This window comes from Octopus bimaculoides, chromosome 4, assembly GCF_046866305.1.
Source record: "Octopus bimaculoides isolate indiv1 chromosome 4, ASM4686630v1, whole genome shotgun sequence".
NCBI classification, from domain to species: domain Eukaryota; kingdom Metazoa; phylum Mollusca; class Cephalopoda; order Octopoda; family Octopodidae; genus Octopus; species Octopus bimaculoides.
Genome location: NC_142931.1, coordinates 123,593,173 through 123,619,085, shown reverse-complemented (window position 1 = coordinate 123,619,085; position 25,913 = coordinate 123,593,173). Strand labels below are relative to the sequence as shown.

Genomic DNA, 25,913 nt, shown 5'->3' with positions numbered 1-25,913 from the left:
TCCCACAAAATTTTAGGGAGTGCAAGCACACCCCCTGCACCCCCTGTTTCCAAGCCTATGTTCCAGGATTAATAAATAAGCAACTGTTGTTGATCTTAATCCACGATACTCACCCTACCCCACCAAAAAAAAAAAAAAAGGGAATTGAGGCTTGTGCCTATGTTCGAAATCAATATTATCTTGATGTGTTGTTAAACTGTATTTCATGTGTGTTGTTACAATTTTTAAATATTATTGATTGGTCTGTTAAGGTTATTGGTTAGTCTGTTAAGAGTGGATTTTCAAAGAAAAACTAAGTATTCTGCTGTGTTTCATAAACAAAGCATGAAGCCTTAACTTAATTGTGATATAATGAAAATGTCAATGTTGATTGACCGTCATCATCGTTATTATCACCGTGCCTTAGCATTTCACTTGATGATGTCTGTATCAGGAACAAGTTGGCAACAGACAAACCATTCTGTAAATCCTCATTACTGTATCTATACGGAAAAGGAAATTTCTCCAACCAGTTCCTAGCTCCATATTTAGGACGACCTCCACTGCACCATAACATTGTCCACAAACAGCAGTCTGAGTAGAAATAAGATATAAAGGAAGGAAAACAATAACACTAAAGGTCTGGTTGTAAGTCTGTGGGACTGAGTATTTACTACCTATATGTGGAGTGTAACCTTGCACTCTGGGCCATAGAAACATCATGAAACACTTCAGGTTTTCATCTACTGTATCTTGGGATAAGTCAAACAGCTGGTTAGTTTACCTATAGGAGAAACTGAGTCTAACATTGTGACTTAATAAAACACTTGTTGATTATACAGTACTTCTGCTTACAAGTAATATGTGTTCCCATCCTGGAGTATCTTACAAGCAGTTAAATGGGCTGATCTGTTTCGAAAATTGTGCTTTGGCCACATGCTCAATGTTGTGTCATTTCCAGGATATGAACTATTTAACACCCTATCAGCTTTGGTTTGCAGCTCACTTCATGTCTGTAAATATGATATCAAATATACAGATGCTTACTAAATGATTTTAAAGACTCAGTACTTAATGCCAGTTTTACAGTAGGAAGCAAACAATCAGGAAAGGAATCTTCCTGTGGGTGAGACATTTCTCTGTGGAAGCTAACATCCCCAAATAAACCTGATACCATGACAGTTGGAATTGCATAGAGCAAGCAGAGGGGACACATCTCTGACTATATAGGACAGACAATCTATCACAAATAGCATTGTTCCCTCCACCACCACCTGCCAATAACCAGGTACCTATTTCTGACTACAGCTGAGTTATGTGCCCAGAAAGACAAAACACTTGTAACAGATTTGGGCCCAGGATTAATGCACTAGTAGCCTGGTACTTTAACCACTGGTCCACCTTACTGTTGCCATTTGTGTTGTTATTCTCAGATTACTTAAAGATCATACATTCCAGGTCTCCACAGTGAGGTGACTGTGACATTTTGGAACTCTGACTGCATACTTTTATAACTAAGCAACAATAATCCTTGAGATGTTCATACCTAAAGCTAAATAAAACACAAGGAGTTAAGTGCTATGTCTGATTGATTAAAAAATTGTTTTTATAAGAGTCTTTTTTCTTTTCTTTTTTTTTTTTATTAGTTATGAGCTCATAAGTGTATAAGTGCTTGTTGAAAATAAAATTGCTATATTTTTAATGCTCAGTTGAGGCTGCAATTAAACAACACAAGTTTTCGAATCATTTAGACCAAAACTATATAGATATTTCTGTGAAAATATTTTGAGAACAGTATTAACCTTTTTGTTAGCATATTTCTGATGAAAAACACAGTTTCTGCATTTCAAACTGGAAAATAATCAAGAATTTGGAGATCTTAATAAAATAAATAACTTTTTCATTAATGAGCTGGTATTTAGAACATAAAATGTTCTTATAAAAAATAATGTTAGAAAGCTTCAATTTTAATAGAAACACTTTTAAAATTTGACAATTTTGTATCATAAAACTAAGGCCTGGCACAAGTGGAGTGGTATCAAAATGGTTAAGTTTTATTCATTAAGGATTTTATTAAAAGATATTAAAGATTTTTTTTCTAATCATCATGAAATTGCAAATTGATAAGTTTCACGGTCAATGTTTTGGAAGGAAAATATGCCAGTCATTAAAAGAAAACATGTGGCCTGTTGTTTTTTGGCTGTTAATCAGCCAATTTAAGTGGGGGGTGGGGTGAAATTCTCTATTTTCTTTTGACAAATATTTAATATCATTTCATGTCAGTGTGCATTAACTGTCATTCTTCTGTACTACTATCATTTAATATCATTATATATGTTTTGGGTCTAATTGACCTTGTGACCTTTGTTGTTTGATTGCAACTAGAAAAAAATATCACATTCATGAAATAGATAAAATAATACATGATGTTTTAAGCAGCTGGAGAAGATGTCTTTCTGGGGCTAAAAACAACAGTAACACCATCCTCTATAGGACCACCACATTTAGTCAGCAAATATATTTTATATATATAGTTAATTCATATGTGGAGCAAGATGAAGGCAGTTTATTCACATGTGAGATGTGACAGTTACTGGACATTAAAGATGGTGACAGTTAATATACATGTGTGCTTGACAGTTAACATGCATGTGGAGGTAACTGTTAATGCAAATGTGCACTGAAACTGGTAATGCACATGTACAGAGATAGTTTTGATGCATGTGTGCAGAGAGACTGTTGACACATGCAGAGCATCTGCTAATGCAAATGTGCAGACTGATTATTAGTGGCCTCGTGTAGTGACACTGTTGATGCACTAGTTCAGAGAGAGACTGCTACTGCATGAGTGCTGAGCAGCTGTTGATGCACTTGTGCAGAGGAACTGTTAATGTCACATGTACAAAGATGTGATGCATACATGAAACTGACTGTTAATGCACTAGTACAGAAGAATGACAGTTAATGCATACTGACACATGATGTAACTGTAATGAAGTTTGGAATGGCCTCAAAGAGTCAGGAGTGTTTACCTCTTTCACTCTAATAGTTTTACATAACCAACAAGTACTGCGCAATTCAATGAAGAATAACATGCATCTCAGTGCAACCCACATTACAATTTTACACTCTTTTTTTCTGTTTTGCAGTCCTGTCATCATTGAAGTCCCTCATTTTGCCTCACTTCGTGGAAAGGAAAGAGAAATAGCCATCATCCGTTGTGATGATGGAGAGAAATGGACAGAACATCCCATACTAGCAACAGAGGAAGCGGTTAATGACACTCTTAATGGAAGTTTCGAAGGTCAAAATTCCTCTGCGTCCAGTCTGTGGAGTGAGCCTGCCATTTTGTTTTGTTTTTTTAGTTTGGGGTTTATTAACTTTTTCAAGTCTTCAGCAATATCAAATGAGTAGTCTAAAATTTGAATGACTCCAGGAAGATTTTGTTTTGCCACTGTGTCAGGACGACTTGCAAATCTTTTCTCTGTGGCATTCCACATCTTTTCTCTAGACCAGTGACAGAACCTCTACATAACCATTCGACCTGCTAGAAGTTGCAGCCAAATCTCTCTCAAATTACACCCAACCATCTTAAATAATGCAGGATCACATTGGATACTGTCTGAATTAAAATCAAGATGGTCATGGCTAGAATATCTTTGAACATAGTTCTCTTTCATCGAGGCTAACCTGGAGAAGTATTACTACGGTATACTCTTACTGAACACATGATGTTCAGTACCAAAAAAAAAAAATTTTTTTTAAAGCTTACTCACTGAAACCTAATATCATTACAATAGACTTGAAGAGGTTAACCCCTACTTTTATTTTTATTTTATTTTATTTTACCCAATTATTTTATTTTTTATTTTGTGTATTTTAGCTCTTCAGTTTTTGTTGTATGGTTTGAAATTTTTATTTTAGTTCATAGATCATCTGTTTTTGTTGTTATATATGTCTAGTTTAAAATCGTTAGTTTACATTAGTCATTGATGTGTTTTGTTTTATTATTTGCTTTTATTTTATTTTGGAATATTTATAACGCTTCACTGACTATATTTTCTAACCTAGATTGTCAGTGTGTAGCATTTTATCAACCATCTATCTGGCTAGCTTTGTATTTCAAAAAATATGGAAGAATAAATTATCTAGGGACACATTTTACTTGGTAGTATATAATAAGAGATTTCAATTCAGATTTAGCTCATGTTTGTGCTTTTTTTTTATTACAAGGAATCTTTTGCTTATTAGTAGAATGGATAGTATCCTGCTTGTTAGTATGTAGTTATTAATGCATTTTTGATTTGATAGAATCAGTGTTATATATATATATATATGTGTATGTGTGTGTAGTTTAGCTCATGGAAATGTCTCTCTTCCTTTTTCCAGTTGCTACTGGGCTGTCTTTGACATAATTGTTTAACCTACTTAATCTCCTTTGATAAATTTCCTACCATCTTTAAAGTAGGAAGCATTTATGTAAGTCCTAAATCTTGTCCCACTACGAAGATGAAGTGGCCACATCTAGAACAGATATTTGCATATTCTGAGCACCAGGCATATGGATTGCTTCTGAACAATTTGATTGGCTACTTCTACATCGTTGATTAAATGCCTGTCATTCTCAATATTTTCTTTTCCATGTCCTGGCAGCAAAATCTTTAAAAATTTTTTTTTACCTTCTCCATGAACTCCAAGCTATAATTAATGAGGAGCCTGAAGGAGAATGAAATAACAAGCCAATCTTAGAGTATTAATAAATATTTTCTTTCATGCCATATGGTATATTCAGATTTAACTGGACCTACTTACTTCTACAACTTGTGTTTCTGCTACCACAGAAGGAGACTCTTAATAAGAATCATTTCCTTTGGGGTCCTTTAAAATAAGCACATTTAGTTTTAGAGAACCATATCTGTTGCTTTATCTGGCCTCAATAATGCAGATTGTAACCCCCTTCCCCTCATCAGCCCACATATAAATTCTCTTTCATTTTAAATCCTTCCTGTTTTAATCCTAAGAATGATAAATCTAGTTAAGCTAAAACAGCAATGAAATATATTTTAATACAAGGATCACAAAGTGAGTATGTTGGTTAGTGGGAAGTAATTGGTTGTAGCAAGGCGAAGTCATATCAGCTGGTTATCAGATTTGCATGCTTTAAGGATCTTTTGTAGTATATTACTATTATTTTCATTTTATTTTTATTTGTAGTTTTATTTCATTTCTATAGTTTTATTTGTAATGTCTGTCAACAGATGTGTTGTGATGTTGTTTGAAACTAGTTGTTGTATCAAGATTTTTATGAGTTATTGATGTATTGTATAAAAGGAAATGTAAATATGTTCTAAGAACCAGAGGTGAATTTATTTCAGTGTAGATAATTCTTTGACTTAAATAATAGAGGCATAATTTAAAATTTTGCTACTTACAAGTTGTTATGTGGGCAGTTGTAGAATGACTGCACTTTCCTTTGTGTATATATATTAGTTAATAGGGCAGAAACATTTCCCCTGTCAGCACTTTCACTCTAATGAGATTTTGTTGGAAAATCATAATCATGGATGGAATTCCTAGGGGTTGCAGTCTAGGGAGAAAATAACGTGAAAAGTGTTTAGTTATAGAGGGTATGCAGCTAGTTAATTCAGAGAAAACAAAGCTATAGTAGTAAAGAGATAAAAGAAGCTAAGATGAGAAGCACCCTGTCTGTGAACTAACCATTATAATCTTTTGATGACTGAATCTTTATGAATCAGTTGAATAGCCTCCTTGAATACTGTCAAGGATGTTTGTGTATGTTTAGTGGCAGTAGCTCTGACCATGTCCACCTGGTCTGTCTCTGTTGTTGTCATGCATGAACACAGTGCTGAAGAGTTGGTGCCATGTAACTCTTTTATAAAATGTAGAGAATGGTTCCAGATAGGACTGAACTTATAATTTATATCTTTGGTAGAACACCTGTAGAATGTTCTTCACTTCCTTCTGTACCAAGAAGATCTGGTTGAGACTAATAAACAACAGCAATGACATTAGTAGAGTTGGGATGAGATGGGATGGTGGTGACAAAGTTTGATCCCACCATCTTTGATCTATCCTTCCATTCTTACAATATTGAGAAATAGTCATCAATAAGAGTAGTGAATAGGTGCACTATATTCTTTATATAATCTAGTTTACTCCTTAATTACTCTTGGTTTTCAAACATCTAAATTTGAGTAAGTACCAGTGATATATCAAGGTTTGGTTAAGTTGATTATTCTTTGTCCTCATAATAAAGCATGTATTGCTTTTTTTCTTCAGAAAGAAATAATGTAATTTAAAATAACACAAATTCTTATACAGGCACAAGGCCACAAATTTGTGGATATGGAGAGGAGAACACGATTACATAATGTTCGTGCCTTCCATAAGAGTATTAGCAATGTAATGAAAGGCATTGGCTTTCACAGGGAATCAAAAGCAACTAGTACTCTGGTTTTTCTTTGCTACTGTATTAAATCAAATAAAATCTTCATAATGTTTGTGATGTTTACAATTTGTAGGTCATATCCATTGCTCAACGAAATATATGATATCCTAATTCAACAATAGGTGACAGTTGGTGAATATGTCATTGACACAGATAGTTTTAATTAGGTGAAGGTTTGAAAAGGAGAGGAGTATTTAGTCTTAAGAAAAACAGTTCATTTCTTCAAATATTTCAAATGTTTTGCTTAACTACAGTTTCATTGGTTAAATTACTGGAGCCAACTTTCTCTGTTTAATAGAGATTTATAAAAGCTGATCGTGAGATCTCTTTCAAAGGAAATATTCTTCAATCACTGGGTTGTTTTTAAAAAAAAGATGGTGTCTAATTGTCATATTTTAATCTTTTTTTACCAGAATTGGACCAAGAAGATGAACTAGTTGCCAAGCGTATAACACGCATTCTAACAACAGATTTCCCCATGTACTTCGCGATTGTTACTCGCGTACGTCAAGAAAATCAGACAATTGGCTTTGAAGGTGGAATGCTCAGTTCCACAGTTGTCCCTCAAGTCCAAACCATATTCCCTGAAGGAGCATTAACCAAGAAAATCCCTGTTGGTCTCCAGGTATGTTTTTTCATTATCATTATATGTGTATACAATATGACATGGAGTAGGCAAACCCACAATACAGTGGGCATCTTTGAAATGTGTCCACTCCAGCAGTTCTGTAATGGACAAAATTAGAAAATATTTCGAATGTGTATGTAGTTTGCATGGTTTGAATTCCTTGCAAATCATGGCTCAAACATCCGCTCATAATACCCAGATGACTTTGGTTGTCATGAATGATGATGTGATTGGTCAATGGTAGGTGTTTTTTAAGGTTGTTGTTTCATCCTGAGTCATTTCAGATACAGCAGACTTAGAACTTAAAGGCACTCCAGCTATAACCATCCTGTCCTTTTTTTTATAGATGGGACTACATTGCATATTGTCAGTTTTTAAGACAGTAAATCATTTGGTTGTGATTTATATTAAGTCAAGTAACTATGTAGAGGCTTCTTTATTTGCTTGCAGTAAGTGGTGTTAGAAGTGTTGGGTGGTGATAGAATTGATAAAACCACATCTATGACAGAAATACCCCTATTATGCTTCAGACCCACCTGTTCATGTTAACTTAACACTGCAAGTTAAAAAGCACTTATCAGATATACAATAGACCTGTTGTTTGTAATTAAGCTAATATTTAAACATGGTACCTACCTACAGCTAGGTAGGCTGACCCATTGAGAGTTAAATGTTTTCTCTATTGACATAAGACAACAACAAAAGTAAGTTGTGAACCATTGATTCTTCAGTTGGTAATCACTACTGTAACTCTGGACCAAAGTTGAAATAGTCTCCTCTATATGTTGTATATCATTGCAACTGTGCATCCATGCTATTTCATTGTAATAGTGTGATTTATACAATTTTACTTCAAGTTAATATGACTGTACAATCTTATTATATGCTGATATGTCTATACTGTGCTTATTGTAAATTGGTGTGACTGTGAAGTGCCTACTGTATATTGGATACTTGTCAATCATACCAGGAGGCATATCAAACCATGAAATATCAAATAAATTAAGTCTCCTGCTACTCCTTACTGTGTGATAAAGAAATAAGCCAAAACAGCATCATGTACATTGGTTTTTCTACCACGCCTAATCCATACTAACACAGGAAATTAGACCTTATTACAGGATAATAAGAATGGTGAGATACTAAGGTTAGTTTATCAATCATTTGTATATTTGAGATGAGTTTTTAGAATCACAACTAAAGTTCTTTGGACTGTTAGCTTCGTTTATTGTGTTTTTGTCTGTTTAACATAACATGTCAATCAGTTCAATCTCCAGTGATTTAAAGAAGCTTTATGTTCATTTATATACATCAGTGTCCATAAGCTAGGTTTGCACGCGAAACCTTTATTTTCATCTGCAAGTTATTGATGCTCTGACCATTTAGAAAATGTCCCAAGATGCTGAAACCCCACAGTTTTTGCTAAATCTTTTTATTATTTAACCCTTTATTTAAGGCGGCAAGCTGGCAGAATCGTTAGCAGGCCGGGCAGAATCGTTAGCAGGCCGGGCAGAATGCTTAGTAGTATTTCATCCATCTTTGTGTTCTGAGTTCAAATTCTGCTGAGGTTGAATTTCAGGGTCGATAAAATATGTACCAGTTGAACTCTGAGGTCGATATGATAGATTTGGCCCCATTCCTGAAATTGCTGGCCTTGTACCAAAATTTGAAACCATTATTTAACCCCTTATTCTAAATCTGGATGTAATGGTTCATAACTCAGCTGGATCCTTTATCCACACAAAGGCACCCTGTTTATATATACTTGAATGTACCCAGCTAGAGTCTGTATATACAAGTGCATGCTGCTAAATAACATCTATATAAATTTGTGTGTACCAAGCTTAAGTCTGTATGCACATAACTATTAATACTTATATTTTTGTATATGTAGACAAACTAAACTGTGCATATATTAGGCTCTGTCCATGGAAGGCCTATGTGTACCTGTATTCAACAGCTAAATTCTGTAGACACCTTGTAGAATTCAATCGTATGTGGGTATGTGAATTCCTCATGCACCAAAGTGTATGCAAAGTTATGCATGATACCACAATAAACTGTATATCTCACCAAGAACAACAGAAAAGGTGTCAAAAATTTAATGATGCTATGACAAACCTCAAGAGCTAATCTGTAATATTGTTTATCCAGACATGTTTCAATTTCTTTTAGTAATTTTTGTTCTTGTTTTCGTTGCCTGCCCTCTTTTCTAATTAGAAAATTGCACATCTTACATATGACAGCATGAATCTCTCTTTTTTCACAAACACACACACACACACACACACACACACACACACACACACAAATATACACTCACACTGTTATACACATCTACATAAACACACTAGTACACTCAAATATGCCCAGATGCACACACTAGTAAGTACAAGTCCTCACACACACACACACATGCTTACAAATATTTGTATATACTCACACATATGAACATACACAATTACATAAGTAACAGAGCAAAGCAAAGAAAAGCAGGAATGGTATTTAAAAAGACTGTTTTCTTCATTTTTTTAGCCCTCCATTCAGAGGATGAGGCCAGTAAAACATTAACATTTCGCCATTGTCTTTTTATCTCACACTTTTATTCAAATATCTTCTCCCTAATTTTTTTTTTAAATTAGATATTTTGTTGGGTTTTTTTTAATAGTGTTTTTTTATAGCAAATTTTTTTCTTAGCATCTTGTGGCAAATTGAACTTTCTAGCTATCTTTTTTAATAAAGATGAATATATACATATATATATATATTTGTTGTTATTTTTCATTGTGTGTCAGTGTTTGTGTGCTATGGGAAACTGAATGTTTAGCTTTCTGTCAAGCTTTCTACCAAACTTTTTACCGTCTCTTGTACCATTAGGCTCAGCCCATTGCTCCAGAACTTGTCGCCAAGATGCTCGGCAACCGCGTGGCTGTCAGTCCTATTGTTACAGTGGCACCACGCCGCCGTAAGTTCCACAAGCCTATAACCCTCACTATACCAGTTCCGAGGGCTGCACAGAAAGGGATGATAAATCAATATGGTGGTGAAGCACCAACTCTTCGTCTACTATGCAGTATTTCCGGTAAGCGTAAGTTGACATTTGCCTGCTTCTCTGATCTTTCCTGCATGAATTAACCAAATAACTTTTCCTTCCCAGCGCAGTTTTGCTTTTCTTTCTTTGGAATATCTTCAAAGGAAATAAAATTTCTGGCTTCATCTTAACAGTGCCCTAATTTCAGCATCCAACACGCCAAACCAACAGGGAAGGTTTTGAGTTAGGGTTGTGGGTAATAGAAAGAAACCTGTTTTGCTGATATTATTGGACTATCAGTCAGGTCATAACCTAAGTAATTCAAGAGCACTGGCTTGCAATCATTTGTCTCCAAGCAAGATATTTTAGTTAACTTCCTTTTGTTTATGTAATTGTGGTGAAAGGTTGCCTAGACAACTAGAGACAAAACTTACCACAAGCTCTAACATTATCTAGGGGAGATTTTGTCCCATTCATTTAGTACCAAAGAAACCAAGTTAAACATAAACAACTGGCACCAAGCAGTACTGTAGTTCATAACGGGATTAATGTTGAAACAGGAGCACAATGACAACCTGGCACAGCTTCTGAGAATGCCATCTTGGTAAATGTCCTCCTTTCAATGTCTTGGAGAGTGTGTTGTTTTACTGCTATACCAGTGATTATGAATAAACATATCTCATGACACCTGGTTGTGCTTCTGTAAACATTGAACTGAAAGCTAAGCAATCATTATGATTAACCAGCAAGAATTGAACACAGTCATAAAAGGAGTTTCATGCAGTAAACTGTTATATTAGTGTTATCTCAATTTTTATAAGAATACATAATATTGAATTTAATTATAAATAAAGTATTTAGTATTTGAACTGTACAATCCCAAACATTGGTATTATGCAGTTTGAAAATACTGGTAGATAATAAAGCCTATAAGTATCAGGTGGGTTAACACCAAATGTTGGTATTTTGCAGTGTGATCTCGAAACTTAATACTTGAACTGTACACTGTGAGATTAACACCATATCTTAGTACATTCACTATGGGACAATATTAAATATAGCCTTTAACCACAGTCTGTTAAACCACAGTAATAGAATTTTGTAAAAATGGTATATGTAATCAATGCTTAATGAACTAATGGTTGTTGTGAATCCTAGTCTTGCCATAGATAGTGAAGCATCAAGAACACAATTATTTCCATGGTGGTGGTGTGCTATGATCTCGTCTGTTTTAAACACTAAACCTGTATAAATATTACCCTAGCTTGTCACTCTTTTCTGCTATTGCTTTCCTGCTGAATGCAGTGCTGTTTGGTGCACACTAACTACATCACTCTTACACATGTGTCTATATCACTCAAATTCACATCAACTGAGTAGTTCACTGCCATAGAACATAAGACATATATACCATTTTGGTGCACATCAAATATGTGCACTAGTTGCCAACTGAAAACACATTGCACATTACTATAAAGGTTTAGGTATTCAGTATTATCTAATCATGATCCAGTATCCAGCAGTTGTATTATCTATAGCGGTAAAAAGAAGCTATGTGAAAATGTCCCAGAAACGGTTTTTTCGGTGGGTGGGGTGGGGGGTCCATATTTTACTTGCTGGTTTGAAATCAGTATAGTTTCAGGAGAAATTGTATAACTTTGGCTAGTCTTACTGAAGATTGGCAGTCTCTTAGAATGTCAGACAAATGCCCTACAATATTTAGTGGCATTTGTTTTGAGTTGGTAAAATAAAGTACCAGTCACATCTTGTATTCATTGAAATTGACTCTAAGCCTTCAAAGGATGATGGATTGCAATACAATAAAGTACCAGTTTAGCACTGGGGTTGATGTAATCAATTAATCTCCTTTCTTCAAAAATTGCTGGCCTTGTGCCAAAATCAGAAAGTATTATTTTATACACACTTCACTAAACATTGAATTTTTGGACTCACCACAAAATAAATAAGAACATATTTACAATACAATATACAGTACAGATGACAGTGAGATGTATTACAATATCTGAGGAATCTTTTAAACATTATACTTTGCTATCAGATTCACCTTGGAGACACTGGTTTGATGTGAGGTAACTAGTTTAAGACCAACTCCTCTCTCTCTACATTCAGTGATGTCTGCTTGAATCCTAAAAAGGTAATGCCTTCCACAACTAAATGTGGAAGGACTACCTGTCTATAAAAGGATTGGCTGAGAGATACATTATAAGTTGTGTGTTGATATTATGAAATAGGGAGTAGTGCTGAAGTCCTGCTTGGAAGAAAAAGCTCTCATTTCCAAATTATGTCACTAAAGACTGCATCTCTGACTCTGCTTCTACCATGTTCTTGGTAATAACTGTTAACTCATTAAACTTTCCTATAATTATAGTTTAATCTTATAGAGGCATTGCAAGTTAGAGTTATTAACTGTCTTGATTAATCACATACAGGATATGTATAGGTGCAAAAACAGGACACCTGCAGACAGTTGAAGATTAAATTAAGCCAAGTTGAGCTTTGAGAGGATAGATCATGTTGATGTGAAAATTATGACCTCCCTTGGTAAACATAACGGTTAGTCAATGTCATGTTGGACTAACTGAAAACTGCCAGCATCATGTCAGACTAACCAGGGACTACCAGTATCATACTAGGTTGACTGGGGACTATTAGCATTATGTGGGACTATCTAGGGACGACAAGCATCATGTTTGATTAATCAGAGACTAACCAGAGACTGCTCGTATCATGTTAGAAGAACCAGAGACTGCTAGCTTCATGTTGGATTACCTGGGGACTATAAGCAGCAGGTTTGATTAGCTGGGGACTGCCAGTATATTATTGGACTGAGTACTACCAGTATTATAATGAACTAGCTGAGGACTGCCTGTCTTTTTGGATTAGCCGGAGAATGGTAGTAGGACCAGCTAGGATCTCTTGTATCATGTTGGACTATGTAGGGACTGCTAATATCATCATGGGTGGATCTGCTGGGATCACCATAATTTGCTGCCAGATCTTTTATTTCAATTGTGAAGATATTTTAAAATGAAAGAGGTAAAAAAAAAAATTTTTCACTGAAATAGAAACTGTGAAATGGCTGCTTCACTTGGCACGGCGCTATGTCATCCGTTTTCAACTTGAGCCATGTTGAAAAGTGCCTTCCAAATTCTTGCTTGGCAAGAAAATCAGCAGTTGCTGAGAGCTTGGTATTAAATGACAAAAAATCAGGTGAGACCTCAGGTAGGCCAGAGCATTCAAATTTTGGCAAGAAAATTCTTTGTCTTCATAGTAGTATTGTTTCTTTTTTTTAAACTTTTATTTTGTTTCTCTTACTGTTGTTGTTATTCATTTATTTTGGTTTGGTTTGGTTTTTATCTTTTTCTTCTTTAGCACTGCATGAGCTCTTAATTCAGCTTGTTGAGTTTATAATCCATCAACCCTGATGCCCTCCTTTTAGACAGCATCTATTTAGCATGGTATTCACTGAATATAGTTCTATGTGACATCTTGTCCTTTCTCTATCCCAAATGTGAACTTGACATAGCAGAATAAAAAAAATAATAAAAAGTTCTTCTGAAACCTGCACTAAAGTATGTGTGTGCCTGTGTGTACAGTGGAAGCTGCTTATTATAATCAAGGATAAAGTTATCAAATGATTATTGTTATGAAACCAGTGGATCTTGAACTCTGTTTAAAATGAATTATCAGCTGGTTATTAGTGTGTACCAGTTATTATTAAAAATGACTTCATCCCAAAGTGATCACACTTTTAGGCTTCCACAAGGTGTGTGTGTGTGAATTGCAGGAATGACTGTGATTAAGAAATTTACTTTGCAATCATGTGGTCTTGGGCTCAATCACACTTACATGGCACATTGGGCAAGAGTTTTCTACTATAGCTCTGGTCTATGGTAGATAGACACTATGCAGAAGTCTATTGTGTATATACATGTGTGTGTGTCTCACTGCTTGACAACCAGTGTTGGTTTATCTACATACCCATAACTTAGCAGTTTGACAAAATAACTGATAGAATAAATCCCAGGCTTAAAAATAAGTACTGGATGTCAGTTTGATTGACTAAACCCTTCAAGGCATTGCCTCATTATGGCTGCTCTCCAGTGACTGAAACCAGTAAAAGAACCAAACAAAAAAATGTATATTTCTGTGTTGGTATAGATAATATCTCGACACAGACATGACTGACTGGGTCAGAAGTCTTGGATTTGACGCCACTTTGTGACATGTTTGGCGAGCATCTTTAGCATAGCCTTGGGGTCAACCCAAACCATATGAGGGAAGTTGGTTTGACAGAAGCTATAGAAAAACCATCAGATGGATCATAAATGTAATTCAGAGGTTCAACTTTGTTGCATCGATTCCACCTGAGAATCGTATTAAGGATTCATGTCTGTGAAGTATGGTATACTCAGCCACTTAGCACATCAATTCAGTGAGTCAGTTGTTCAGTTGATTGGACAACTGGATGTTCATATGTTGAAATTGATTGTGTGTGTGTAATAGAAATTTATATATGTATATTTTAGCATATTTGTATGTGTGTGTTTATATATATATATATATATATGTTCACACACATATGTATATGTTTGTGTGTGTATGAATAATTGCAATGACAAAGCAGGAAAAGTTTATTGTTTGGGAATAAATTCTTGCATGTTTTCACAATTATTCTTTCATATTTCTAAATTGTTTCTTTAAAAGAAACAAAAATTACTCTTTTGAAAATCAATGTTGTGATAATTCCAGTATTTCGTCTTCATCATTGGTGTCCAGTTCTGGCCCCTAACTTAAAATTGATTCAAGAAAGTAATTCAATGTAAAATTACTCTAGTCTTTGTGACTCTGCTGCAGCCTCTGTTCTGCAGACATTTTTGTTATCTTCCCCTATCAGCATCTGCAAGGTGTCTTCTTGGACTAATAACTCTTGTCTGTATGCCACCCTTTTAGTCTTGTTTTTTTTTGTTTTTTTTTTTTGTATCTGCCACTTACATGGTTTTCATTCCATTTTGGAGCTGATATGCTCCAATCTACTACTATGTGTAGTTAGTGTGAAGCTTAGGTAGAGGTGAGTGGCATTCGTGTACGACATAAAGGTTAAGGTTTTTAAAATCCACTGGCTGTCTTTAACAATACACTTGCTTGAACAGCAAGAGGGCTTAGCCCTTTTGTGGTCATGTTTCTATTGAAGTACACTATTCATGTTTTAACTTTTAATGTAATCTTAAGTTTGGAGGGTTTAAAAATACAACCAACTCTTCCATTATTAAGATGGTGGTTGGAATATAATTTAACAAAAGGTTTTATAAAATATTATGATGGAAGGTGTAAATTGAAATATGAACACTCTAAGATGAATGTTTTTGTATCATAAAATTCAGAGATTCTATCAAGCTGTTGGTATCAAAAGGACTAAAGGGACATTTAGATTGTTATTTTTGTCTTTATCTACTACATCTTGAGAGAATCTGGGTAGGCTGTTCTATCATTTACACATACTGAATGGCCAAAATGTGATCTCTGCATAGGTGTAGCATTTACTGAATCAACATCTTCTGAGAATGAGTTGCAAAGGTGATGTCTTATTTGGCATTTCCAATGATTTACTTAAGATAGTCTGAGGAGAATTGGTAAAATGTTTCTTTTACTTTGAAATAGTGGAGGATTTTTTGTGTTTTTATCTGTGGATTGTTTTCATTTCCACTCCATCTCCCTGTGTTATATGTAACTGAACTATGCTTCCAAGGAATAGTTTCATATATATATATATATATATATATATATATATATATATATATATATATGTATATATTTAAATTGTGATCTAAAGGTATTTTGTCTGTTGAGCAGACCTATAACCAAAGATACTTCAGCTGTGACCAACCTGTAATTTTTTTTTCCAACTTAGAATGTATCTAGGACTACAATATCCAGTATGCCTTGCCCCTTTTAAACTATTATATATATAAATTTGTTCATCTTTCATGATTTGTTTCTAGGGAGGGTGTTTATTTTTAAATAGAAATTGAACACTTAATCATAATAAAAGTAATAGGGTGCTCAACTCAAGCATATTGAGGGTGTATGATTGGAAGGATGGCACCATATAAAGGTGTTGTTCTGGGAATTACACTGGATATACTGTATAATATAGAACCTGGTCCCTTACATTCCAAATTTAAAGAGATGGGCAATAAATTAATCATTTAGTATATTATACTAGGAACCAAAATGCTAGCCAAGTTCCCTAAAGAAAAAAAGGATAAAAGAGTTAGATAACCTTGGATAATAATAAGATCAAGTTAACTCCATAAAAAGGGTTCCAAAATATGTGCTTTGCTTTGTTAATTTTCACTAATTTATTACAATTATTGATTTTTTCTTTATTCTTGATAAATTTATTATAATTTTAACTATTTTTTGAAAAATCTGCTTAATTATTTCCTACATAACTAATTTGCTATTATTTATTTTTGATACTGCGTCCTGATTTACCCTTTGCTATTTGAAATCATTAGAAATATTAAAACTACAGAGATAAAGTGGGTGGGGGTTAAAAGGTGGACCACTGATTTGCCTGTTGTTAGTCTAAATTAGCCGCTTGTCTATGTTTGGTTCCTTTTTAGGGTCTATTTATTTCAATTCTTTTTGGTCTGTTTTCTTTTTTCCTTTAATTTGTGTTAACATGTTGAACATATGTTATCAGCCAGGCATACTGAGGCAAGCAGAGTAATGTGCCTTTTTCAGGGGCATGACACAATAGCTGTAGTTCTAGTAGAAGTAGGTGTAGCGATATAGTAGTTGTAGAAAAGTAAGGTTTGAATTTATAACCAATATGGTCAGTAATAAAAATAAAAAAAAGACAGTCATTAGAACTGATAGATTAGTGATGGCCTGTGTTGAGAAGAACTGGATTGGATTAAAAGACTGAAACTAATGTACAATGGTGTATTGTCATGAATTGAAGTAGAGACTAATGTTTCAGGTAAGGTAATTGGCTAAAAGATATGGGTGGGAGAGTGAATTGATGATAAAAGAAACAAGGCAGTTATAAAAAAAAAAAGCGTTAGTTTCTACTTCATTTCATCATACAGTGACATGGAACTTTTCAGTTTTTCCATTCCATGTGATCAATAGTCCAACATCTTAACTTCGCAGCTATTTATGTGTAGAGTGTGGGAAGCAAAATCCTTCCTTGTCTTCTGTCATTGCCAGACTTTTCTGTAGAACTACAACTGTTCAGCATGCCCCTTCCATTTTAGCTGTTGTCTACAAACTTTGTTGTCATTTGTTGGCCATTGTAGAGCAAAAGTGGGTTCCTGGTGAACCTGCTTGTGATTTCACTTCCTGTGTCACTCCTATCATGTTGCCAATATACCCTTAGTAAAGGCATGAATGTTTCAACTTCACACACACACATTACACCAAGAAACTTATGTAATTGTTTCAAATTTCTCACAAGTTGCCTCCTTATAATTATTTTCAAAGTAAAATGATTTGGGCCCTATTGAAATTTTTTTTTTTTTTTAATTGTGTTCTGAAATGATCTTAAGTGGCTGTCACTTTTGCTACAGAAGCACCAATGCCAAATTTCTGCAGATTTATCATTATTATTATTATTAGATGAAACAGCTATCAGCCTCTTTGTCTTTATTTCTTTTATATTTTTTATAATTTATTTAATGTATATATACTTGTGGAAAAAAAAAAAAACATTTCAAATGGTTTAGTCTCTGTTTACCATGTGGGTTAGCTTAAAACCTGATAACTTGTTCCTTTTGAATATCTAATTTGGTGGAAGGTAGAGTTCATAGAGCATCAAACAAAATACTTTGTGGCATTTGTTTACATCCTTTAATGTTCTAACTAAAATTCCACTCAAGACTACTTTGCATCCTTCTGAGATCAATAAACCAAGCACTAGTGAGATGCTGGGGTTAATATAATTGACTGTATAACACTTGAAGGTAATAGTTAGTGGATAATTGTAACTAGCTTCCAATTTGATGAAAGATATGTTTATCTTTTGAAATCTAATATTAACTTTAATGTGGTAGATTTCAGTCCAAGATTTTAATTTGAATGGAGATAGTTTACGAGTTGGTGCTGAAGGAGTTAGTCACATGTGCATGCATGTGTGTGCGTATTGTGAAGGTACATGGCTTAGTGGTTAGGGTATTCATTTCACAGTTGTAAGGTTGTGAATTTGATTCCTGGTGGCATGTTGTGTCCTTAAGCAAGACACTTTATTTCACATTGCTCTAATTCACTCAGCTGACAAGAATGAGCTGTAACTGTATTTCAAAGGGTCAGCCTTATCACATTCTGTGTCACGCTGAATCTCCCTGAGAACTATGTTATGGGTGCATGTGTGTGTGTGTGTGTGGAGTGCTTGCTGCTTGCATGTTAATTTCGTAAGCAAGTTGTTCTGTTGATCAAATCAACTGTAACTCTCATCATCGTAACCAATACAGTGCCAGTTTTTAGATATATAGTACTCAAGAAGACTTGTCCTCTGCCAGCACCACATAAAAAGCACTTGTGCCGGTGCCATGTAAAAGCACTGGTGCCAGTAGAACGTTAAAAGCACCTGTAAACTGGTTAGCATCAGGAAGGGCCCCCAGCCAAAGAAACTAAGCCAAATCAGGACTGGAATCTGGTGCAGCTGCCCAGCTTGCCACTTCTGGTCAAACCATCCAACCCATGCCAGCATGGAAAATAGATGCTGAATGATGACGATGATATATATTAAGGTGATGCTCCAGCATGGCCACAGGCAAATGACTGAAACAAGTAAAAAAACAGTATATATATATATATATGTATGTATGTATATATTACAGCTACTGTCCTACCCATGCATGCATGGAAGATGGATGTTAAATGATTATATATATGGGTATTACTACACATGTTGGCATAAGGTATGCCTTAGAGTATCATTTTTTAGGTGATGTGCCACCCCTTGAAAGAATCATAAATATATAGAACATGAACATGGTATCCAATGGTAAACAGACAAAATTGTTTGAAATGTTGTGGTTTACAACAGAAGACTAAAATCATAAATATTGTTAAAAAAAAAAAAAAAAAAAAAAGACATTTAAAGCAAAAACGAAATGGTATTTTGAAAAAAGAAACAAATTGGTCAGATTTATGATATTAGATAAAATATGATCTGATTCATTACTGGCCAAAATATTTATCTACAGTGTCATAATTGGAAAAAAAAAATTTTTTTAATGATTAAAAGCTAAAACACAATTGGAGTTCCTGGACAGTAAGAATACAATTCTTTTTTTTTTTTTGTATTTACTTTTCTTTTTGTTCCATTTACTCCAAAGACAGCGGTAGTACTTCATAACAACTAAGAGTACTAAACCAATTTTCAACTATTCCACAAAACTGTATAACCATATATATATATATATATATATATATATATATATATATATATATATATACACACACACACACACACACATACATATTTATGAACTACATACCTACCTTTCTTAGTCGGTGTTGTGACAGCATGTACTGACTACATATATATCCTCTCCCCTGTACTACACGACTATTTTTTTAGTCTTAGTTTTGTGGTGGTGTCATTCCTGTCATCTCTACCAGTGTCTTATTTTTAATCTCTGTGTACGTATATGTGTGTATACATTTGTATATAATATATATATATATATATGTATGTTTATATATATACTTTATATGCATGTGTGTGGACACAAGTCTATTGGTAGTATTGTGTGTGTGTGCGTGTGTGATTTTCATAGAAGTATTTTTTTTAGTTAATTAATTAATTAATTATAGCTGTTGTCAGTATTGTTGTAGTTGTTGTTGTTTCTAAATAGCTTGTGTTGTGCCCATTGTTTATTACAAGTTATTAGAAACAATGTTGACTGTTAGGGATTTTTTTTTTTTTTTTGTCAAAGCAATTGCATTAATTCTGTAAAAATATGCATTGATTATGTTCATTAATTAAGCTAACTGAACAAATAATTAACCTCCTTTTTTTAAGGAGAGTATTACACTTCAATGTAGATATCCCAATGTGGGGTTGTCAACACAGAACACCTGAACTAGCATATATATTGTTTTTTATTTTTGATATATGTGTGTGTGTATATATGTCTGCATATATATGTGTGTGTGTGTGTGTATATAAGTTCTGTTATTGCTATGTAATTATTGTGGTGGGTAGCAGAATCTATAGAGTGATGAACAAAATGCTCTGTGGTGTTTAGTTATGACACTTTGTGTTCTGAGTTCAAATCCCACTGGTCAACTTTGCCTATCCTTCACCTGAAGATTGATAAAATAAAGTACCAGTCAAATACTGGGGTTGATATAATCAACTGATTCTCTCACCACAAAATTTCTGGTGTTGTGTATATATCAGTTACAATTATTATTACTATTATTATTATTATTATTATTATTATTATTATTATTATTATTAAGGTGGTGAGCTGGCAGAATCGTTAGCACACCAGGCAAAATGCTTAGCGGTATTTTGTCTGCCACTATGTTCTGAGTTCAAATTCCGCCAAAGTTGACTTTGCCCTTCATCCTTTCGAGGTTGATTAAATAAGTACCGGTTACACACTGGGGTTAATGAAACTGACTAGCCCCCTCCCCCCAAATTTCAGGCCTTGGTACCTATAGTAGAAAGGATGATTATTAATATTATTATTGTTTAGCTGAATGGATGGTAAAAAAAAATTTGCTTTCATGAGACGGTGATTGATTTGTGTGATACGATATTAAATGCAGTAACAATCTCTAAATTGCTCCAACAACAAATATAAATACATTTTTGTTAACGTTATCTATTTCTCCACTCCCACCACCCTAAAATAACAACTGTAATAAAGATTTAATTAACTATATCTTTGTTTCATATTTTCTTTTTCTTTTTTTTTTTTCTTCAACTCTTCTTGTGTTGCTGCTTTAGGAGGAACGACCCCAGCTGTTTGGGAAGATATCACTGCCAGCACCCAACTTACATTTGTAAATGACTGTGTTTCATTCACAACAACTGTTTCAGCTAGGTAAGTTTCTATCTCTCTCACAACCAATTCTCTTTTTAAAATGTTTTTACTGTTGGTTCTGTTGTCACATTGTACTATCTGATGTACCCAAGGGTAAAATGTAATCTAGCTTTCCTGTTTATCTGTTTGTCTAAGTCTTTCCCCTTCTCTATTTTTGTTTACCCTCTCTTTCTCTATTTTTCCCTTTCTCTCTCTCTGTCTGCATGTTTTTCTCTCTCTTTCTCCTCTATCTGTTTGTCTGTCCCATTCTCTATTTGTCCCTCTTGACTCTCTCTGATTCGCATTTATCTCTCTCTCTCTTTCTCTCTCTCTCCCCGTCTCTCTCTCTCTCTCTCTCTCTCTCTCTCTCTCTCTCTCTTTCTCTCTCTCTCTCTCTGGGACAAACATGATTGTGGTAGTAGCTGTTGGTCTTGCTTTGTTCATCATTATGAACCTTGAAAATATGTACATTTAAATGTATACACACCTGACAAATACGTTCACAGATACATACAAAAAACATACATACAAATATACTCAAACATACACCAAGACTAACATACGCAATACATTACAATGACAGTTATTCATACTCATAACCCCCTCATCTCCACAACCAGATTTATCTGCTTCTCCCCCTCAATTTTGCAAGCCCCAACACCAACACCAGCAACTGCTCCTCTGGCTAAAACTTAGTCTCTCCTTGTTTGACGTTCAGGTTCTGGTTGATGGATTGTCAAAATGTGAATGAAGCAAGTCGAATGGCCACCGAACTCTACCAAGAAGCAGTGGTTGTACCTTTCATGGCCAAGTTTGTCATATTCGCCAAGCGGCATGCTCCTGAAGAGGGGAAACTGCGAATGTTTTGTATGACTGACGACAAGATTGACAAAACTCTAGAAAAACAAGAAAAGTTCACCGAAGTCGCTCGGAGCCGAGATGTTGAAGTAAGTTGTCTTTCCTGTTGATTCCTATTACTATTGAAATACACTGCATTTGTTTCAGTTAATTTTGGCACCTTGAGCAAGTGTTTCTACTATAACCCTGGATCAACCAAGCCATTGTGAGTGGATATAGTAGATGGGACTGAAAGAAGCCCATTGCCCTGTTGTGTGTGTTCTTGTGCATGTGTGTGTGTGTTCTTATGTGTTATTGTCGCCTTGCCTCAACATTGCGTGATTGTTGTAAACAAGTGTTAGTGTCATGCAAGCAGTGTCCTTCATTTCCAGTCTTCAATGAAAACATGTCTGGTCATGGAGAAATATTACTTTACTTGGAAACAGGTGAGGGTTAGAAATAAGAAGAGTGAAAAGCATCCAGTCATAGAAAATCAGACTCTATAAATTTTGTCTGACTCATACAAGCATGGAAAAGTGGACATTAAAACAATGATAATGATAATGATGATGGTATCATTACCATTTTATGTTTGTTTTTCTATGCTGGTTGGTTGGATAAGTCTCATATCATCTCACCACCCACTATTATCCATGTCATCTGATCAACACAAGTCCTTCCTTGGAGTTACTGCCATCCTAAGAAGGGCTGTGTTCACAGTCGTTGAGTTTTTATGGAAGCTCTTTATGGGTGGATATCAATGATTATCTCTATCTGTACAGGAGGTTGTCTACATAAATAGGATAAGCTAGTTATTAGAACTTATCATTCTAGAGTACCAGTGAGGTTAGTTACCATGACAACCTATCATCTGAGACAAACAGTAACTAAGTGAGCATACCAAATATCAGGCTCTACAGGATAGAACCTTACATCATTCTTGTATGTGTGTGTGTGTGTGGTTTATTTATAGTTACCTTGTGAAGTTGATACCAATGACCTTATACCATCAATATATAGTGCTTTATCATCATCATCATCATCATCGTTTAACGTCCACTTTCCATGCTAGCATGGGTTGGACGATTTGATTGAGGACTGGCAAACCAGATGGCTGCACCAGGCCCCAATCTGAACTGGCAGTGTTTCTACAGCTGGATGCCCTTCCTAACGCCAACCACTCTGAGAGTGTAGTGGGTGCTTTTACGTGCCACTGGCACGAGGGCCAGTCAGGCAGTACTAGTAACGGCCATGCTCAAATGGTGTTTTTTACGTGCCACCTTCACAAGAGCCAGTCCAGCGGCACTGGCAATGACCTCGCTCGAATGTTTTTTCACAAGTGCCAGTAAGACAACACTGGTAACAATCACGCTCAAATGGTGCTATTTATGTGCCACCGGCACGGAAGCCAGACAGCTGCTCTGACAATGATCACACTCAGACGGTGCTGTTAGCACTCCACTGGGACGGGTGCCAGTCATTGAATTTGGCTCGATTACGATTTCGATTTCACTTGCCCCAACAGGTCTTTGCAAGCAGAGTTTAGTGTCCAATGAAGGAAAGTTTGGCATGGGTGCCAGTCGTCGAATTTGGTTCAATATCGATTTAACTTGCTTCAACAGATATATATATATCAGTGGTAATCCTCAGTCAACACTAGATAATGTGAAATGTTTATGGAGGTATAGCCAATATACTGTTGGTGTCAACTCCATAACTAAAATAAATTTACAATAAACAAACTCTATCCATGTTGTAGTGAGTACTCCTCTTTCAGCTCAGTAAATAATACTATTTGTGACACAGCTCCATGTGTCTCACAACTTAGTTTTGAAAATCATACAAATGTGAAACCAGTATTACTGTTAATATAAAATCTTGTGCATTTTCAACTTCATTTATTTCTTCTATACTACTATTTGTATTAATTAGTAACTGTTTTATATACATACATTATATATATCTATATCTATATAAGGTAAGACAAGTTTTTCATATTTGTTGTACACACGCATTTTTGCCAGTATATACGCAGTGAAGCTGTACAATAGCGTCGTATTTATATCGATTGCTATTGTCCAGTAAATATCGGTGCCTTGTTGTACCAATCTTATGAATTTATATATATATATACCCTTATAGGGCTATTTTTTGCTGGAAATTAATACATTTGTATTGAAATATTTTTCATTTATATCTATATATATATATTAATAGTTATCGCCAAGCCAACTCTCTCTCTCTCTCTCTCTCTCTCGCTTTCTCTCTCGCTTTCTCTCTCGCTTTCTCTCTCGCTTTCTCTCTCGCTTTCTCTCTCTCTCTCTCTTTCTCTTTCTCTCTCTCTCTCTCTCTCTCTCTTTCTCTCTCTCTCTCTCTCTCTCTCTCTCTCTCTCTCTATATATATATATATATATATATATATATATATAGGCTAAATATGAAGATAACTTTGCAAGTGAGTGGTGTGAAATATCTCCATTATCCAATATAATGATAAAAACAATCACTATATAGAATCTATATACCATTATGTGAATAATGCTTCTGGAAAGGATGATGGCAGTGCTATTGACTATGACAATATTAATAATGATAATTGATATCATTACAGGTGCTGCAAGGACGACCACAGTATGTGGAGATGGCTGGCAATCTAATACCTGTCACCAAATCTGGTGATCAGCTGTACGTCCATTTCCGAGCATTCCGAGAAAACCGCCTTCCCTGTACGGTGAAGGTTCGTGATCTAGACCAAGAGGCAGCTGCTCGTGTGGCTTTCATGAAAGAACCGAAAGTAGCACGGGGTGAGGCACCTCAATCTCCCATCTGTAACCTCAACATTGTACTGCCTGATGTATCCAAGGTAAGACTCTAATCTAATTTTTCTATTTGTCTCCCTTTCTCTCTGTCCCCTTCTCTATTATTTTTTTACCCTCTCTAGAGAACTATTTTCCCTATCTCATTCTATTTATCCTCTATTTGCATGTTTCTCTTCCTCTCTCTGTCTATTTGTCTATCTCCCTGTATATTTGTCCCTCTCTCTTTCTCTCTCATTTTTCCAGCCCACTCTTTTCCTTTTTCTCTCTCTCTCTCTCTCTCTCTCTGTCCTCACTTCCATATATTTGTTCCTCAATTTATCTGATCACTCATCATTTATATTCCATTTGTTATTTTAATCTTTTTATTATTATTACCAGTCAAGTACTGGGATCAAATTAATTGACAAACTCCCCTCTGACCAAATTGTTGGTTATGTGCCTAAATTATTGAGTTGGCAACTAAGTTCCTGCGGGGTTTTTTTTTTAATTTAAATTTTTTTAAAGGTTTAATAAAAAATAACAACTAATTAATTAATAATGAATTCACCCTTGTTGTTTACATCTTATTCCTAATGTTCAACAAGATTTTCAATACCTCATTGGTAGAAATCACCTGACTTGAAAAATTGATCCAACCAAGCTCTCAATTCTGCATCAGTATTGAACAAAACTCCATGCATAGCATTTGAAATAAATCGAAAGAGGTGGAAATCTGTTGGTGCCAAATCAGGAGAGTACGGCGAGTATGGCAGCACTTCCCAGCCATGCGTTTGAATGGCTTCCTTGGTCATATTGGCGATATGAGGGCAGGCGTTGTCATGCAGCAGAAGAACTCCATCCTGCCGATTAGGCCTTTTCTCTTGAATAGCCGTGTTGCGTTGTTCCATCTGTTGTACATGGAGTTCCACATTGACCATTTGGTTCCATTCAAGCAATTTGTAATGGATAATCCCTACCCAGTCCCACCATATGCACAACATCGTTTTATGCAGATGAAGATCTTGTTTCATGCGCGGTGTCGCTTGTTTACTGGGGCTAAGCCATTCCTTACACTGTTTCATATTGATGTACAGGCACCATT

At 35.1% G+C, this 25,913-nt stretch overlaps 1 protein-coding gene across 50 annotated transcripts in view; it reads left to right on the top strand.

Moving 5' to 3' along the window:
* LOC106871604 (uncharacterized) overlaps positions 1-25,913 on the top strand; it is a 353,757-nt gene that overhangs the window by 279,232 nt on the left and 48,612 nt on the right. For 32 of the 50 annotated variants that reach the window (XM_089351383.1, XM_089351386.1, XM_089351384.1 and 29 more), the window contains 6 exons: positions 3,129-3,313; positions 6,862-7,073; positions 9,954-10,158; positions 21,101-21,197; positions 21,895-22,123; positions 24,625-24,876. In XM_089351383.1, the coding sequence (XP_089207509.1) occupies positions 3,129-3,313; positions 6,862-7,073; positions 9,954-10,158; positions 21,101-21,197; positions 21,895-22,123; positions 24,625-24,876 (1,180 nt within the window). Of the gene's footprint in view, positions 1-3,128; positions 3,314-6,861; positions 7,074-9,953; positions 10,165-21,100; positions 21,198-21,894; positions 22,124-24,624; positions 24,877-25,913 lie in introns of all 50 variants that reach the window. The other 18 variants (XM_089351398.1, XM_089351389.1, XM_089351385.1 and 15 more) reach the window with 2 other exon arrangements.